At 36.9% G+C, this 18,323-nt stretch overlaps 1 protein-coding gene across 3 annotated transcripts in view; it reads right to left on the bottom strand.

Moving 5' to 3' along the window:
* Positions 1 to 642: 642 nt before the first annotated feature.
* TRMT1L (tRNA methyltransferase 1 like) overlaps positions 643 to 18,323 on the bottom strand; it is a 40,961-nt gene continuing 23,280 nt past the window's right edge. For 2 of the 3 annotated variants that reach the window (XM_042924564.1, XM_042924566.1), the window contains 5 exons: positions 7,229 to 7,307; positions 4,755 to 4,918; positions 4,188 to 4,250; positions 2,144 to 2,270; positions 643 to 2,042 (listed from right to left, as the gene is read on the bottom strand). In XM_042924564.1, the coding sequence (XP_042780498.1) occupies positions 1,790 to 2,042; positions 2,144 to 2,270; positions 4,188 to 4,250; positions 4,755 to 4,918; positions 7,229 to 7,307 (686 nt within the window). In that variant the 3' untranslated portion in view covers positions 643 to 1,789. The remainder of the gene's footprint in view (positions 2,043 to 2,143; positions 2,271 to 4,187; positions 4,251 to 4,754; positions 4,919 to 7,228; positions 7,308 to 18,323) is intronic. The other variant, XM_042924565.1, reaches the window with a different exon arrangement.

Raw genomic sequence — 18,323 nt, 5'->3', positions numbered from 1 at the left:
TACAATGCACTCAACATCTGCATGCCCCAAACTACCACAGTAGTTAATGGGGACAAGGCGCTAATGTAGCATTATTTGGAATTTTAAAAGTATTTCCTCTTTAGGTTGATAACATTACCTTAACAGAGTTCCTGACTACTTCTCACCACCTTTCTTTGGAAAATCTGTGTATGTGAAATTAAAACACAACATATATTTTAAATAACAGTAATTTATATATTATTTCTCTATCAAATTAGGCTCCTGGCATAAAGCCCAACGTTATCACTGATCAAAATATGTCACGCTGACAAGCATTTGGCAAGATTTGAGACAGATACTCAATTTAACAATATGTACAGATGGTCCAAGCGCTGGTTTGCCTTGTGGATTTATAGTAATTTTTAAGTATATAAACAAAAAAGTAATAACTTTTATTTTTGTGCTCATTTGTAATAATTTTAACTGGCAAAAGTTACAGGGTTTTTTGGGGGGTCATTCTAGTATATCACTTGCAGTTCACCTGTTCGTTTATTTAAATATGATTCTACTAATGGGAGAAAACACATCCTCCTAGGACTATGCTGTAATAACACAAAGAATTTTTTTTATTTCTGCTTATCTACTATGTTGATCTCACTCCCTGGATCTTTAAATATGTCATGGGTGTGCTTTTTTTCTTCCATAGTGTATTTAAAACCTTTTCAGTTATAACTCTTCTCCATCCCCCAAGCTTTATGCTCACTCAGATAAAAAGTTACTTCCTCTAAAAAGTAATGCAGGGTAAATATGGATTAAGTCCTTGAGACAAAAATCTAAACTTTATACCAAATCCTGTTATCCAAACTTTTACATTCAAATGAAGCAAGAACAAAATTTATTAATGGAGCTTCTACTAATTTTCACAGTCATGTTAGCCTGGGCTACTTATACAAAAAAATGAGCACATACACACACCCAAAAACAAAGCAAATCTGTCTCCCACCACCCCCCCAAAAATCCTTACTTCGTAAGTTCATAAGGTGGCAAGTTTTACTTCTGAGAGGTAGCACAAACAAGCAAATGAATATTGTACGTGCATTAACTGAGGCACTTGAGATCACCCAATTTAATTTACAGCAAAAACTCTCCAGAATTTCGGTGCTTATGAACAACTATTAGAACAATGGTCTCAATTTACTTTGACAAACTCTTACTCTGACTTCAGTCACCTGACCTTAAACTTAAAAGAAAAACTTATTTCTATCTCAGACAAGTATTTAAACTCTCAAAAGCTAGTAATAAATTAAAAGATCAATGTGGAAAGAAGTATGATTTCTGAAAATTGGGAACACATTTTAGCTCTGTAATTGTGAAATAATGTTAGTGACATGAAAGGGCATTGTTCTATTTAGGGTAATACGTAAAAGGCTTTTGGCTTCATTTTGTGTGCTTAAACAGAAAGACATGAATCAGTTTAAGTAGACATGTGATTAAGAACAGTAAAGGATGGTTCCATAACATACATAAAATTCCAAACACTTTGCAAGTGAAAGTTTTCTGAGTTACTAAATGGTAGGGTGATCTCAGTCATAAACCTGGCTTCATATGAAATGTTTTCATTAAAATTTTAAGTTTTCTTTACAATAAGAAAAAACTGGAAAGCACAGCTCCCAAACTAGCTAAGTTAGAAACTGCTAATTTTCTGAATGAAAACACTGTTTTTTTTATTTTTACACCACTGAATTAAAAGAATAGAAAAAGAACTACAGTTGGTATAGAGAACTACCAGGCCATCTAGACAGACATCTGGAGTAACTCTTGGCTACATTTACCATCTTCTGCAACTGCTTGCTTCTGCTTTGTCGTTCATTGACATTTCAACCCTGTCAGCCACTGTATCCTCGGATGCTGGCTGGACGTGGCCCTCCGACTGTCCTCCCGTGTATGTAGGGGTGCTGTACTTTAAAAGGATCGATTTAAATTGCACCAGAGGTGCATCTGTACGAACACCCATTGGGTCAAAATGAGTTCGGCTCACTCGAAAGCCTGCTTGAGAAAGATAGCACAAAAACTTTTTCAACCTGCAGGAAGGAAAGGAAAAAAAAAGGTTCTGTATTTTTATGTAAATCACAATGTCATTAAAATATAACATATACATTTTGCCATTCACTGGTTGTCTTACTTTGGCATATTCATTCCTTTAATGCTGTGTCTGTGGATGTTGTAATAAAAGGGAGGATGTTCAGTACTGACATCAGTCTTTTGCCTTTTGGCTAAAGTTGTGACTGTTTCATTACCTTTTCTTTTTCCTGAAACATACACATACAAAAAATCAGAACACCTTAATAATGACTCTTTTTGGCCTGATATTTTCTATTGTGAAAGATTTAAATATTGATCAATCTTAAAATAATAATTTTTGAGAACCCATAGAGATTAGTCTGATTCTCTTTATATATAAGAACAGCTCAGAGACTTTATTTTTAAAACTCGTATTTTGCTTTATTCTAAGAAGGATTTAAGACACCCCTGCTGAAGGTGAGTGGCCTGGCTGAGGTTACACGACAAACAGGAGTAAAATGATGCTCTTAAATCCAATGCTTATTGCAATGTACCATAATGCCTTTACTCTCCCAACTGAGGATTGGGTAGAATTGTGAATGTTAGCAAATTAGTTGAAGATGCCAACTAAACATGACCATTGGAAGGAGCATTTAGTAGTTATTAAACCATATACTATTAAAAGGAGTTGAAGTTTTCTTGGCTTTGAAGATCAACACTAAAATGTTGAGCAACTAATAAAAAATTGTAATTCTGTCCTTTGTCATTCACTGACATTTCAACCCTGTCAGCCACTGTATCCTCTAATGCTGGCTGGATGTGGGCGTCCGACTGTCCTCCAGTATAGGGGTCATGTTAGCCTGGGCTACTTACACAAAAAATGAGCACTTACACACACTGAAAGCAAAACAAATCTATCCCCTCTCCCCACCAAATCCTCACTTTATAAGGTGGCAAGTTTTACTTCTCACAGGTAGCACAAACAAGCAAAGGAATATTGTACGTGCATTAACTGAAGCACTTGAAATCACCCAATTTACAGCAAAAACTCTCCTCTTCAGAATTTCAGTGCTTGTGAACAATTATTACAACAATGGTCTCAATTTACTTTGACAAAATCTTATTCTGACTTTAGTCATCTGACCTTAAACTTACAAGAAAAATGTATTTCTATCTCAGGCAAGTATTTAAATTCTCAAAAGCTAGTAATAAAAGATCAATGTGGAAAGAAGTATGATTTCTGAAAATTGGGAACATATTTTAGCTTTGTAATTGTGAAATGACATTAGTGACATGAAAGGGCATTGTTCTGTTCCTCTGTCTTAACACTATCTAGTTCTTTTTATTAGTATTCAAAACACATTTAGAATCTAAGCTTTTATTTATTTTTTTATTTTTTTAAATTCTTTTTAATGTTTATTTATTTTTGAGACAGAGAGAGACAGAGCATGAACGGGGGAGGGTCAGAGAGAGGGAGACACAGAATCTGAAACAGGCTCCAGGCTCTGAGCTGTTAGCACAGAACCTGACGCGGGGCTTGAACTCATGGACCGCAAGATCATGACCTGAGCTGAAGTTGGACGCTTAACCGACTGAGCCACCCAGGCGCCCCTAGAATCTAAGCTTTTAAAGAGCAAAACAAAACCTTAGACATTAAGACACTGACATAAATCTTAAAATCGTTTGGATTCGAATTTGTAATCCCTAATACAACCATATTTTAAAGTGTGCATGCACACATCCCAAATTATAAGAAAGGCTATATAGTAAATTCTTCATGGCTAGAGAACAGGGTCTTATGGTTAATTAATGGAATTGTGATATATGTTGATGAGAAAGTTTAAAAGAATTAGAATAAAACAATCTTTATTACTGTATCAAATATAATTTGAGCTTAAGTTTGGTTCACATGGTTCTTCAAGGTCTTCTAGTTCTTTCAAGGGGATCACCATATATTAGAGATGTGAACAAGTACATGTTAATAGAAATTCTGAACTGTGCAAATGCCAGATAAACAAGTTTTACTATAGTTATGTTGTCAGTATAATACGGTAAAGAAGCATTTTAAAGAAGGCCACCAGAGCAATCTCTTCCTGCCCTTCTAACTGCGTTTTTGCACTAATACATACATATTTACGTATATACACACACGGACATATACATACCTTGTGCAATGTAGTTATCTGGTGTGGTATCATCTGTAGTTTTAATAAACACACCACATTCTTCTAAAATAAAAACATGGGAATAACAAAATATTTTACAGAATGACCTTAAGCAACAATTCAAACTTTAAATAAAAGCTTACGAAATTCTACACACACTGCTTTTATGAAATACGAGATTCTGTGGTAAAAACAGACTACAAGGTTTACATTTTTAACTGCCTAACAATAGCTGCTGCTTTTAATGACTTAACTAGAATGTCTAATAGGCCCACCCTTGTATCAACAGCCAGATAAAACTACAAAAGCCTATTTTATACCAAAGAGAAAATAAAGGACAAAAAACAGTTGTAATGAGTGAAAGTGTACAGCTTCTGTGTCTCAATGGATATTACGAAAATTTTCGACACTATTCTCAGAATTACCTAAGGTTTCTCTCTCTACAAAGCAGGTATAGGATAATAAAACCACAACAGACGTTTAGTTCTTTTAGTCTACTAAAACTAGAAAAAAATATATATTTTAATAAAATTGTTACTCATTTCAGGCCCTGAATGTAAATGTCACCTTGCTTGAGATTTGAAGGCGTAGGAACTGAAAACTGACTTTGAGGAGTACACTCTGATTCAAAGATTAATGTCTTTATTAGGGTCTGAATGTCATCTAAACCATGGTGAAGAGATTCAAATAGCATTCTTTTGAGGAATCCAGTATTGAAAAGGGAACTTGACCTGGAAAAGGAAAAAAAAAAAATACAGAGAACTGGGTTTGAGAAAGGTCTATTAAAAATAAAAGTCTCAGGGTACCTGGGTGGTTCAGTTGGCTAAGCACTTGACTCTTGATTTTGGCTCAGGGCATGATCTCATGGTTCGTGAATTTGAGCCCCCATCAGGCTCTGCACATTGAGTGCAGAGCCTGCTTGGGCCTGCTTGGTATCCTCTTCCTCTCTGCCTTCCACCACACATGTTCTCTCTCAAAATAAATAAATAAACTTAAAAAAAAAAAAAGTCTCCATAATTTAATCACAACTAACTTAATTTATAGGATGGAGTAAATGCTGAAATTAAAGAATTTATGATTTATTTTAATGTTTACTTTTGAGAGGGGGACAGGGGCAGAGAGAAGGAGACACAGAATCTGAAGTAGGGTAGGCTCCAGGCACTGAGCTGTCAGCACAGCCCAATGAGGGGCTTGAGCTCACGAACCATGAGATCATGACCTGAGCCGAAGTTGGATGCTTAACCAACTGAGCCACCCAGGCATCCCAAGAATTTATGGTTTAATTTAAAATTACCTTCTATTTGCCCACACCTTTTATCATGTTATTTCTCTAAGTTAGTGGGATTAGTTGTGGAAATTTCACTCACAGTAAATCAACAAAGAATTTATTGAGCCCTCAGGTAAGGTGTGTAAGACTACTAGCCCTGTGGTACATACGGGTGTGGAAGATACACCAAAGTATAAAAGACAGGGTTTACCCTATAAAAGCCTATAAATCTAGATAGGACCTAGACAGGCGCACAGTGTGAAACATAAGTTTTCATAATGCATATTCTTGTCAGTAAGTCTTAATCCACCTTGTGTATGGTAAAGTGGGGTGGGACAGGAGTAGGTATAGGAGAATTACAGTGGTGATGGTGATTCAGTTAAAAAATGTCACGTCTCATCGACTTTCCATTTAATTTGAGAATGACCGGTATAATGGACAGAATATGAAATTCCAAGTCAGATAAACCTGAATTCACATGCTGGCTCCACCACTTACTATCTATGTAATCTTGAGTGATTACTGCTTTTGAGTCTCTTATTTTTCATCACAAAATAGAAAATAAAACTTTTCAGTCTTGTTATGGGAATTAATGAGATAGCACACAGAAAATCCTAAGTATATCCTCAATGAATGACAGCTATTACTATTTGGTTAGCAAATACATATGAAAAGATGTATGACTTTAAAGTGTCAAATGAATGATCGATGTGAGATTTACTAAAATGGGATTTAGAAATTTTGGGTGAAACACCGGAAACTTCAAAGAGGACACAATTTGAACTGGATCTGGGGAAAGGGGAAGAGACTGTGCATGAGAGTAAAGACATGAACAATGGCTCTGAGTGAGGAAATCTTTGCAGGTGAGTCCCATCTAAACAGCTTTACCTAAAACAAAAGCATGTACTTTCACATGTCCTTCTCACTTAAAACTAATTTCTTGAAGACTTCTTATATCAAGTTGACTCTTCTATAAGAAGTTACGGTGATCATTTCATAATCACATCCTAGTTCTGCAAACTGTCAGCTGAAAAAAGCCTCATTCTTACTAATTCAGAAATGAATGATCTAGTTTGCAGATCTGCCAGGCTCTTTTTGATCTCACCATCTCTTAGCAGTGTCACAAACTTGTGAGAATAATGGTATAGAAAAATCTGAAAACAGAAAACACTTTAGCTTCATAGGGGTAGAAGAATTATAATTATTTACCTAGACTTAAAAAAAAATTAAATTGAAATTTGTTCTTTTACCACACATAATAAATCAATATGTAAATCAATTTTGAATACTGGCCTTCCTTAACATAATTCCTATGACGGAATTATGTCTCGATAAACCCATTACAAGCTGAAAATGCATGTACTAGAACTAACCTCCCGAACATCATAGCATAACCTAACTACCTTAAACATTCTCAGAACACTTAAATTAGTTAACAGTTGGGCAAAAAATATCCAGCACAATGTCTATTTTATAAAGTGTTGATTATTTCATATGATTTATTGATTATATTGAAAGTGGAAAAACTGAATGGTTGTTAAGTGTACTGGTTGTTGATCCTCATGATCGTCTGCCTGGCTGGGAGCTGTGACTTAATGCTACTTGCCAGCATCATGAGAGAGGACCCGTATTGCATATTGCTAGCATGGGAAAAGATTAAAATGCAAAATTTGAAATACACTTTCTATTGAATGTGTATCGCTTTTGCACCACTATAGAGTCAAAAAATCCTAAGTCAGGAACCATCTGTATATTCTTATGCTTAAGCACATACCATAGAGGTCCAAGTTCTATTGCTGTCTTTCCAGGCATGCTTCCATGACAGTTACAGGGCAGCTGTCTATATGGGTTTTCTGTGAAAATATAAAAAGAGAACTCAAAGGAGAAATGACAATGTAAATAGTAATTGTTAATAATAATTTGCAGCTACTATATAATGAGGATCTACTATGTGCCAGGTATTATGCTAAGTATTTTATATGCATTTAAAAAATTTAATCCTTACAACTCTTTGAAGTAGGTACTGTTAAAATCTCAATTATCCAGATCAGAGAATTAAAACTTGAGAGGTCATAGAAATCCAGGTCAAATGGCTTATTAGAGGCAAAACTTCTACTAGGGTTTAGTCACTATGCTACATGAAACAATTTAAGTAGGAGAAAGTCTAGAAGTCCACAAGATACTCATTTAAAATCAACTGATTGGGGTGTAAATTATATGCAATAAAATTTATACGTGTTATGTGAAAAGGTTGAGTTTTAATAAATGTAACCAACATCCCATCAAAATAAAGACCTTTCTCATTAGTTACTTAATGCATTTGGAAAGAAAACAAATTACTCCTTAGGCTTGATCCATATTCAGCCCCCCCAAATAGGTTAGAAGAATCTTAATTCAGTTTAAAGAACAGTGTGAGACCTTATAATCACAAGGAAATTGGGGAAATACTAGCATTATTCTTAGTTTCCAAAAATGGGGCAATATTTTACTATGGACTATTCAGTTCACTTAAGCCCCAGAATAGTCATTTTAAATCAGACTCTCTCCAACTGACTTCCCCCAGGGCATTCCTAAGTTATCATCCACTTTCTTGGAATGGCCTGATCTGATCAATCAGTTCTAGATATATTCAGAACTCAGAATTACTTGGTAGGGCCATAGGTCTATAGCCCATTGCTATCCAACATCACTGTTATTCAACGTAATTAAATGCCATAATGCACAGATACGAGATCTTATTTTAGATTTACTTAAAGGCTTCTTCCCTCGCTGTTTCTACTAGATCGACTTTTCAGTATTATTGAACTCTAAGCCTTATCATCAACATTAAATTTGTTGAGAACATGTTCCAACGTTATATGAATATACTCAAGAAGTCTTTCCTGGAACCATTAAATAACTAAACTACAAAACTATAGGCAGTATTATCCAAATTAGGGTAATTTATATTTACAGTTCTTTCAGTTATACCCACTTACCACAGGCAGGCGGCAGCACACACATGAATTATTAGTCAGTTTGTTTCTTGATGCATCTACAAAATGCTCCCATCATACCAACCTATGTCTTTTCCCAAGCCCCTTACCTAGGATTTCTAAGTGCTAGGTCAGCAATAGCAAATTCCCTCTTTGACAGGTCAGGGCTATCATTTCAAGTTACTAGTAGCAAAAAACGAAGGAATAAAGAAAGAAAACTAGTTCTGTCAGGGCATTGGTATATAGGCTGTGAAGACAATTCTAGATGAGGAATTAAAAATATTTGGAGACTTCTATTTAAATGCAATGGATTAAACGTGTACTTTATCTCTGCTGTCTCCTAAAGCATTATTAAAATGAGAACAAAGGAATAAAAATCAAACCAAACGATAAATAAATTGGGAGGAGGTAACAAGATGATGAGAGAGGTCAGTAAAATTTTAGAAGTGGAAATAAGGTACACAAGGGGATAACGGATTTAGCAGGCCAGAGAATGCTAAAGCCTAAGCCTGAAATGGGCAGACAGGCTACCAACAAAACAGCAAGCCCACTAGTGTTGTGCGGCTCCAGAAAGAGCTGAGAATTGAAGGTACTGATCATCTCCAAAGATGGGTATAGGGTTGGTACTGCAAAAAAGAGGTCTAGCTAAAAATTTTGAAGGGGTTCAATTAAGACCCCTAGATTTCCTTCTCTAATACCCACAACCAGGCTCTGTGCTTCCTCGTTCCAAAAGATGAAGTTAATCTTGGGTAAGGCTGAACCATTGAGGATCTGGAACCAGGGGCAGCAGTCACAGTTGAGAATAAGGAGGTTTAGGAAAAGAGGCATTAAGTAAAAGACATGATAAATGTAAGATCTTCCAAGTCTCCTTTCCCCAACATGGCTCCTAGAAGGCTGGTGGAAGATTCAAAGATTTTTCTAGAAAAAATTACCAATCCAAGAAAAAAAACTGAATACGTATTATTCATGGTCATTTGGGGGGTCCCCTAGTGACAAGACAAACTGGTGCCTTCTCATTACATACGGTAAAATCCATCAGTTTACAACCCCTGACTCCAGTGCTTCCAAACAACTTTCAGTGAGCACCAAGACCATCAGACATTTGAGATCTACCACGACAGAGAACCAAATTACAATACAGAAAAATAGGGAACAGAACAACAAAATAACAGCAACAATTATACAAAACTAAAAAATCTATCCTCCCCTAAATATAAAATATACTCAACTATAACCAATATTCTTAGCACAGATTAGATGGGCAGAAGGCTACCAACAAAACAGCAAGACCGCTAGTGTTGTGGGACTCCAGAAAGAGCTGAGAATTGAAGGTACTGATCATCTCGAAAGATGGGTAGAGGGTTGGTACTGCAAAAAAGAGGTCTAGCTAAAAATTTTGAAGGGGTTCAATTAAGACCCCTAGATTTCCTTCTCTAATACCCACAACCAGGCTCTGTGTTTCCTCATTCCAAAAGATGAAGTTAATCTTGGATAAGGCTGAACCAAGATTCTTGTGAAATAAGAATAGGACACTATTAAAAAAGAAATAATAAGAAAATATGAAGTAACTTAAAAAAAGACAAAATATGACAAAAATTTAAAAAGAAGAGTTGGAAAATAACAATCAGGGATAGCTATAAAGGAGAACTAAATGCCAAAGAAATGAATAGGATTATTAAAATAAAACAGAGGATCAATCTAGAAGATCCAATATATAGCTAAAATTATTTCCTGGAAGACAGAAAAGAGACTTTGAGAAGAAAATTATCGAGAAAAAATAACACAAAAATAGACACATAGATCAATGGAACAAAATAGAGTCCAGAAATAAACTCACAATTACATGGTCAACCTATGACAAAGGAGGCAAGAATATACAATGGGAAAAAGACAGTCTTTTCAAAAAATGGTGCTGGAAAAACTTGACATCTATATGTAGAAGAATGAGACTGAACCACCTTCTTACACCATACACAAAAATAAACACAAAACGGATTAAAGACTTAAATGTGAGACCTGAAACCATCTCTTCTAGAAGACCGCACAGGCAGTAATTTCTCTGACATTAGCTGTAGCAACATTTTTCTAGATATATCTCCTGAGACAAGGAAAACAAAAGCAAAAATAAACTATTAGGACTACATCAAAATAAAAAGCTTTGCATAGCGAAGGAAACAACGAACAAAAAAATTCAGCCTACTGAATTAGAGAAATATTTACAAATGATATATCCAATAAAGGGTTAATATCCAATATACAGACAGAGCTTTTTTTTTTTTTTTTTTTTAAATTTTTTTTAACGTTTATTTATTTTTGAGACAGAGAGAGACACAGCATGAACGGGGGAGGGGCAGAGAGAGAGGAGACACAGAATCGGAAGCAAGCTCCAGGCTCTGAGCCATCAGCCCAGAGCCCGACATGGGGCTCGAACTTGTGGACCGCGAGATCGTGACCTGAGCTGAAGTCAGACGCTTAACCGACTGAGCCACCCAGGCGCCCCCAGACAGAGCTTCTACAACTCAACACCGAAAAAAACCAATCTGAATAAAAAATGGGCAGAAGACCTGAATAGACGTTTTTCCAAGAGGACATACAAGTGGCCCACAGACACATGAAAAGATGTTCAACATCACTAATCATCAGGGAAACAAATCAAAACCATAATGAGATATCACCTTACACCTGTCAGAATGACTAAACTCAAAAAGACAAGAAATAATAAGTAAACTGGTATAGTCACTCTGGAAAACAGTATGGGAGTTCCCCCCCAAATTAAAAGTAGAATAACTATATGCTCCAATAATTCCACTACTAGGTATTTACTGAAAGAATACAAAATCACTAATTCGAAAGGATATATGCATCTCTCTGTTTACTGCAGCATTATTTACAATAGCCAAATTTACAAATAGCCAAATTATGGAGATATATGTACATCTCCATATCTCCACACACAATGGAACATTACACAGCCATAAAAAAGGACAACATTGTAGCATTTGAGACAACCTGGATGGACCTAGAGTGTGTTATGCTAAATGAAGTAAGTCAGACTGAGAAAGACAAATGATTCCACTCACAAGTGGAATCTAAAAAAAGCCCCAGAAATGAATAAACAAACAAAAAGCAGAGTCAGACCTATAAATACAGAGAAAATCTGATGGTTGCTAGAGGGGAGGGGATGGGAGGCTGGGCCAAATGGGTGAAGGCGAAAGGGAAATACAGGTCTCCAGGCCTCTAGTTATGGAATGAATAAGTCAAGGGAATAAAAGACACAGCATAAGGAACACAATCAATGATACTGTAATGGTGATGTACTGGAATAGATGATAGCTATATTTGTGGCATAATGTATAAATTTGTCAAATCACTAAGTTGTACACCTAAAGCTAATGTAGCATTGTATGTCAACTATACTCAAAAAAGAAAAAGTAAATTTAAAAAAAAAGAAAATGTGGTACATATATAATAGAATATTATTCAGCCACAAAAAAAGATTAAAATCCTGCAATTTGTGACGTGAATGAATCTTAAGGGCATTATGCTGAAAGAAATCAAACAGAAATACTTTATGATCTCATTTATATGTGATATCTAAAAATGCTGAACTCCAAAAAAAGAGTAGACTGGTGTTTGCCAAGACCTGGGGGCAGGGGAAATGAAGAGATGTTGGTAAGAGGCTGCAAACTTTCAGTTATAAAGAGAAGAAGTTCTGGGGATCTAATAATGTACAGTGTGGTGACTGTAATTAACAATGCTATACTATATAACTGAAATTTGCTAAGAGAGTAGATCTTAAATGTTCTCATCACACACACACACACAAAGGTAACTGTGAGGTGATGAAAGTGTTAACTAATCTTATTGTGGTAATCAGTTCACTATATATGTATATAAAATCAATGATACACATTGTACATCTTAAAGTGACACAGCTTTTGTTAATTGTATCTGGATAAAGTTGGAAAAAATGTAAGTTCGAAAGGAAGGACCTCACCTATGAAAAGAAAAGAAAGAAAGAAAAGAGAACAGAAAAGAGTCGCCTGGGTGGCTCAGTCAGTTAAGTGTCTGACTCTTGATTTCGGCTCAGGTCATGATCTCACAGTTCATGGAATCAAGTCCTGTGTCAGGCTCTGCACTAACAGCATGGTACCTATTTGGGATTCTCTCTCTGTCCCTCTCCTGCTCACGAGCATATGTGCTCTCTTGCTCTCTCTTGCTCTCTCTCTCTCTCTCTCTCTCTCTCTCTCTCAAAAATAACTAAATAAATGTTTAAAAGAGAGAAGAAAAGAAATATTCCAGGGCTGGGAAGATGGTAGAGTAAGAGGGATGTTAAGCTCACCTCGTCCCATGGCTACAACTAGATAACAGTTACATCATAAATAACCCAGAAAATGACCTGAAGACTGGAAAAACAAACTCCACCACTAAAGGCAGAGAAGAGACCACACTGAAGAGGGTAGGAAGGGCAGAAATGCAGTGAGGAGCAAAACAGTGTCACCATCTGCCATGGGGAGAGGAACAGATGATTACACCTGGAAGGAAGCTCACTCAATGAAGACAGATAACCATAACGTTTGGCTTTGAATTTCATCAGTTCTTAAAACCAATAGTACTTAAAGCCCAGAATTTTAAAAATCAGTGGACTTGGTTCTGGGAGAGCCTGGAGGGCAGCAGGAAGTGGAGTCCCTGCCCTTAAAGAGAGCATGGAGCCCTTAAAAAGGAGCCCTGTCCTTAAAAAAAGCCCATGGAGATTCAGTGTAGAAACAGCAATTTGAAAATGCCTGGGACATGGGGGAGGGAGAGTCGTTTACTCATTTTGGATCATGTCCTGGAGGGGAAGGGATTGCCAAGGGACTTCTCTAGGGTCAAAAGAGCTGTCAGGCACAATCTCCCTGTCCCACCCCCAGCATAAACACATGGCTATGTGGAAACCAGTGACATTCACTACATAACTTGCTTACACCACACCACGACCCCTCCAGCCGGACCTGCCTCAGTCCCAGGGCTGCAAGTACCCTCCCCTAGAAGACTTGTACAAACCTTGCAATACTAGGTCTCCTGACCCATATGTTTTGTGTGGCCTCAGTCTCAGTGGCAGTGGCTACACAGGCTTTTTGGAAGCCTCGTGTACCTTGTTAAAATTGTGCGCTCCACCCATACATCCCTGGGTCCCTGCAGGTCTCATTTTGCAAACAGACTGCCGTGCACCTTGTTAAAACTGCACACCCCATCCTGGGGACCAAACACTGCCCATAACAGGCAAATAGAGACTCATTGGACAACTGGACTCAAGAGAAAAGCAGCCAGGACACAACAGCAGGGTGTGTTAACACACAGAAGACATGCCTGAAGCACCAGGCCCTGGTGAAGGGGGCATTACACTGCAGGGCACTACAGGACCTTTTCCTCATAAGGCCATTACTTTCAAGAGCAGGAGATGTAGCTGACCTTCCTAACACATAGACACAGAGACAAAACAAGGAGACAGAGGAATATGTCCCAAATCAAAGGATAGGACAAAACCACAGCAAGAGATCTACACAAAACAGATAGAAGTAATATTCTTAAAAGAGAATTAAAAATAATGATCATAAAGATAGTCACTTGTCTTGAAAAAAACAGCAAAGGACATCAGTGAGACCCTTAACAAAGAGATAAAAAAGAACCAATCAGATATGAAGAACACAATAAATGGCATAAAAAATATACTAGATGGCTAAAGTAAGCAAAGGAACAAATTAGCAATCTGGAAAATAGTGATGGAAAGTAATCAAGCTCAACTGATGAGAGAAAAATAATTCTGCAAAATGAGAACAGACTTAGGGAACTTAGCAACTCCATCAAGCACAACAGCATTCACATCATAGGGATCCCAGAAGAAGAGGAGAAAAAGGGGCAGAAAATTTATTTGAAGAAAAAATAGTGGAAAACTTCCCTAATCTGGTGGAAAGAAGACAGATATCCAGATTCAGGTGGCACAGAGATCCCCCAACAAAATCAACCCAAGGAGGTACATGAATACACACAGTAATTTAAATGGCAAAAAGTAGTGATAAAGAGAGAATTTTTAAAGTATCATGAGCAAAGAAGAAAGTTACATACAAAGGAAACCCCATAAACCTATCGGTGGCTTTTTCAGCAGAAACTTTGCAGACCAAAAGGGAGTGGAATGACCTATTTCACGTGCTGAAAGGAGCAGCACCTGTGTGGCTCAGTCAGTGGCTCTTGATTTCAGCTCAGGTCATGATCACATGGTTCATGAGATGGAGCCCTGCATTGGGCTCTGCAAAGACAGCATGGAGTCTGCATGGGATTCTTTCTCTCCCTCTCTCTGCCCCTCCCCTGACTGTGCTCTCTCCGTCTCTCTCAAAATAAATAAACTTAAAACACACACACACACGCCCTCGGGGCACCTGGGTGGCTCAGTTGGTTAAGCCCCGACTTTAGCTCAGGTCATGATTTCATGATTCATGAGTTCAAGCTCCACATCAGACTCTCCGCTGTCAGCACAGAGCCCACTCCGGATCCTCTCTCTCCCCCTCCCCCCACCCTCTCAAAATAAACTAAAACAACAAAACAAAACAAAACAAAACCCCTCAACAAAGTAGGTTTAGAGGAAACATAAAGGCTTTATATGAAAAACTCACAGCTAACGTCATACTCAGTGGGGAAAAACTGAGAGCTTTCTCCCTAAGGTCAAGAAGACAAGCATGTCTGCTCTTGCCAGTTTCATTCAACATAATACTGGAAGCTTTAGCCACAGCAATCAGACAACAAAAAGAAACAAAAGGCATCCAGATTGGTAAGGAAGAAGTAAAACTTTCATTGTTTGCAGATGACATGATACTATATATAAAAAACCCCAAAAAATTATACCAAAAAACCCGCTAGAACTTCGTAAATGAATTCAGTAATGTTGTGGGATATAAAATGAACGTACAGAAATCCACTGCATTTCTATACACTTATTTAAGTAGCAGAAAGAGAAATTAAGATAACAATCCCATTTACAACTGTACTAAAAAAATCACAAAATACCTAAGAATAAACTTAACCAAAGAAGTTAAAGACTTGTTCTCTGAAAAATATAAAACACTGATGAAAGAAACTGAAGATGACACAAAGAAATGGAAATCCATGCTCATGGATTGCACGAACAAATATTGTTAAAATGACCATATTACCCAAAGCAATCTACGGATTAAATGTGATCCCTATCAGGGCTTCTGGGTGGCTCAGTTGGTTAAAATGTCTGACTCTTGATTTTGGCTCAGGTCACGAACTCATGGTTTTGACATCAAGCCCCATGTGGGGCTCTGCACCAACAGTGTGGAGCCTGCTTGGGATTCTCTCTCTCTCCCTTCTTCTCTGCCCCTCCTGTGCTTTCTCTTGTCCTCTCTCTCTCTCTTTCTCAAATAAATAAACTTAAAAAAAATTTTTTTAAATATGACTCCCTATCAAAATACCAACAGCATTTTCCACAGAACTAGAATAAACAATCCTAAAATTTGCATGGAACCACAAAAGACCCTGAGTAGCCAAAGCAATCTTGAAAAAGAAAAACAAAATTAGAGTTATCACAATTCCATATCTCAAGTTATATTACAAAGCTGTAGTAATCAAAACAGTATGGTATTGGAAAAAAAAAAAAAGACACAGAGATCAATGGAACAGAATAGAAAGCCCAGAAAAAACACCCACAAATATAAGGTAAATTAATTTTTAACAAAGGAGGCGAGAATATGCAATGGAAAAACAGTCTCTTCAACAAATGATGTTGGGAAAACTGGATAGCTACATGGGAAAGAATGAAAGTGGCCTACCTTCTTATATCATACATAAAAATAAACTCAGAGTGAATTAAGGACCTAAATGTGAGACTCGAAACCATAAAACTCCTAGAAGAAAACAGAGGCAGTAATTTCTCTGAAACTGGTCATAACAACATCCTTCTAAATATGTCTCCTGAGACAAGGGAAACAAATACAAAAATAAACTATTGGGACTACATCAAAATAAAAACCTTCTCCACACTGAGGGAAACAACCAACAAAACTAAAAGGTAACCTACAGAATGGCAGAAGATATTTACAAATGACATATATGATAAAGGGTTAGTATCCAAAATATATGAAGAATTTACACAACTCAATACCAAAAAAATCCAAATAACTCAATTAAAAATGAGCAGAAGACTTGAACAAACATTTATCTAAAGAAGACATACAGATGGCCAACACATGAAAAGATGTTCAACATCACTCAGGGAAATGCAAATCAAAACTATAATGAGATATCACCTCACACCCATCAGAATGGCTAAAATCAAAAACTCAAGAAGGGCACCCTGGTGTCTCAGTCCGTTAAGCATCAGACTTCAGGTCATGATCTCACGGTTTGTGGGTTTGGGTCCTGCATCAGGCTCTGTGCTGACAGCCTAGAGCCTATTTTGGATTCTGTGTCTCCCTCTTCTCTCTGCCCCTCCCCTGCTCTCTCTCTCTCTCAAAAATAAAGAAACATTAAAAAAAAAAAAAAAAGAAAAACTCAAGAAACAACAAGTGTGGGCAAAGATGTGGAGAAAAAGGAACCTTTGTGCACTGTTGGTGGTAATGCAAACTGGTGCAGCCACTGTAGAAGACAGTATAAAAAGGGCACCTGGGAGGCTCGGTTGGTTAAGCATCCGACTTTGGCTCAGGTCATGATCTCCTGGTTTGTGGTTTCAAGCCCATGTCGGGCTCTGTACTGAGAGCTCAGAGCCTAGAGCCTGCTTTGTTTTCTGTGTCTTCCTCTCTCTCTATCCCTGCCCGCTCATGCTCTGTCTCTCTCTCTCTCAAAAATAAAGAAACATTTAAAAAAATTAAAAATAAAAAGACAGTATAGAAGTTTGTCAAAAAATTAAGAATAGAACTATCCTACAATCACTCTATGATCTAGTAATTGCAGCACTGGGTACTTACCCAAAGAATATGAAAACGCTAATTCAAAAAGATATATGCATCATTATGTTTACTGTAGAATTATTTACAACAACCAAACTATGGAAGCAGCCCAAGTGTCCACTGATAGATAAGTGGGTAAAGAAGATATGGTGTACACACCCACACACATACACAAATGGAGTATTATCCAGCCATTAAAAAGAATAAAGTCTCACTATTTCCAACATATATGGGTTTACAGAGTACAATACTAAGTGAAATAAGCCAGAGAAAGACAAATATCACATGATTTCACTCATATGTGGAATTTGAGAAACAACAAACAAAGGGGGGAAAAATGAGAAATCAAAAAAACAGATTCTTAGCTATAGAGAAAAGATGGTTTACCGGAGGGAAAGTGGGTTGAGGAGGATGTGTGAAATAGGTGAAGATTAGGAGTGCATTTGTCTTAGTGAGCACTTAGTAATGTATGGAACTGATAAATCATGCTATTGTACACCTGAAACTAATATAGTACTGTGTGTTAACTACACCAGAATTAAAATTAAAAATAATTTCCCAGAACTAAAGAACTCAAGTTCCTTAAAGGGCTCACGGATTATCCAGGCACAATAAATTTAAAAAGATGAATTAATACACATATTACGAAATTATTTTAGAATACTGGGTAAACAAAGGATGTTTTAAGAGCATTCACAGAGAAAAACACACAAAGGACTAGATATAAGAACAATAGCAGACTTCTCAATATTGGAGGCTAGAAGACAATGAATACAATAATACCTTACGCATTCTGAAGAAAAACGATTTATGACCTACAATTCTATACTTGGCCACATGATTCTTCTCAGGAAGCTACAAAGTGTTCATTCAAAATGAGAAAATAAACAAGGATAGTGGAAAAATATACAAGAGCCAAGATATAGGAGACTCATCAGAAGGAGAAAGCCAA

Source organism: Panthera leo, chromosome F3 (genome assembly GCF_018350215.1).
Source record: "Panthera leo isolate Ple1 chromosome F3, P.leo_Ple1_pat1.1, whole genome shotgun sequence".
Classification (NCBI taxonomy): Eukaryota; Metazoa; Chordata; class Mammalia; order Carnivora; family Felidae; genus Panthera; species Panthera leo.
Note: the sequence above shows the minus strand (reverse complement) of the source record. Positions and strands in the feature narration are given on the sequence as shown.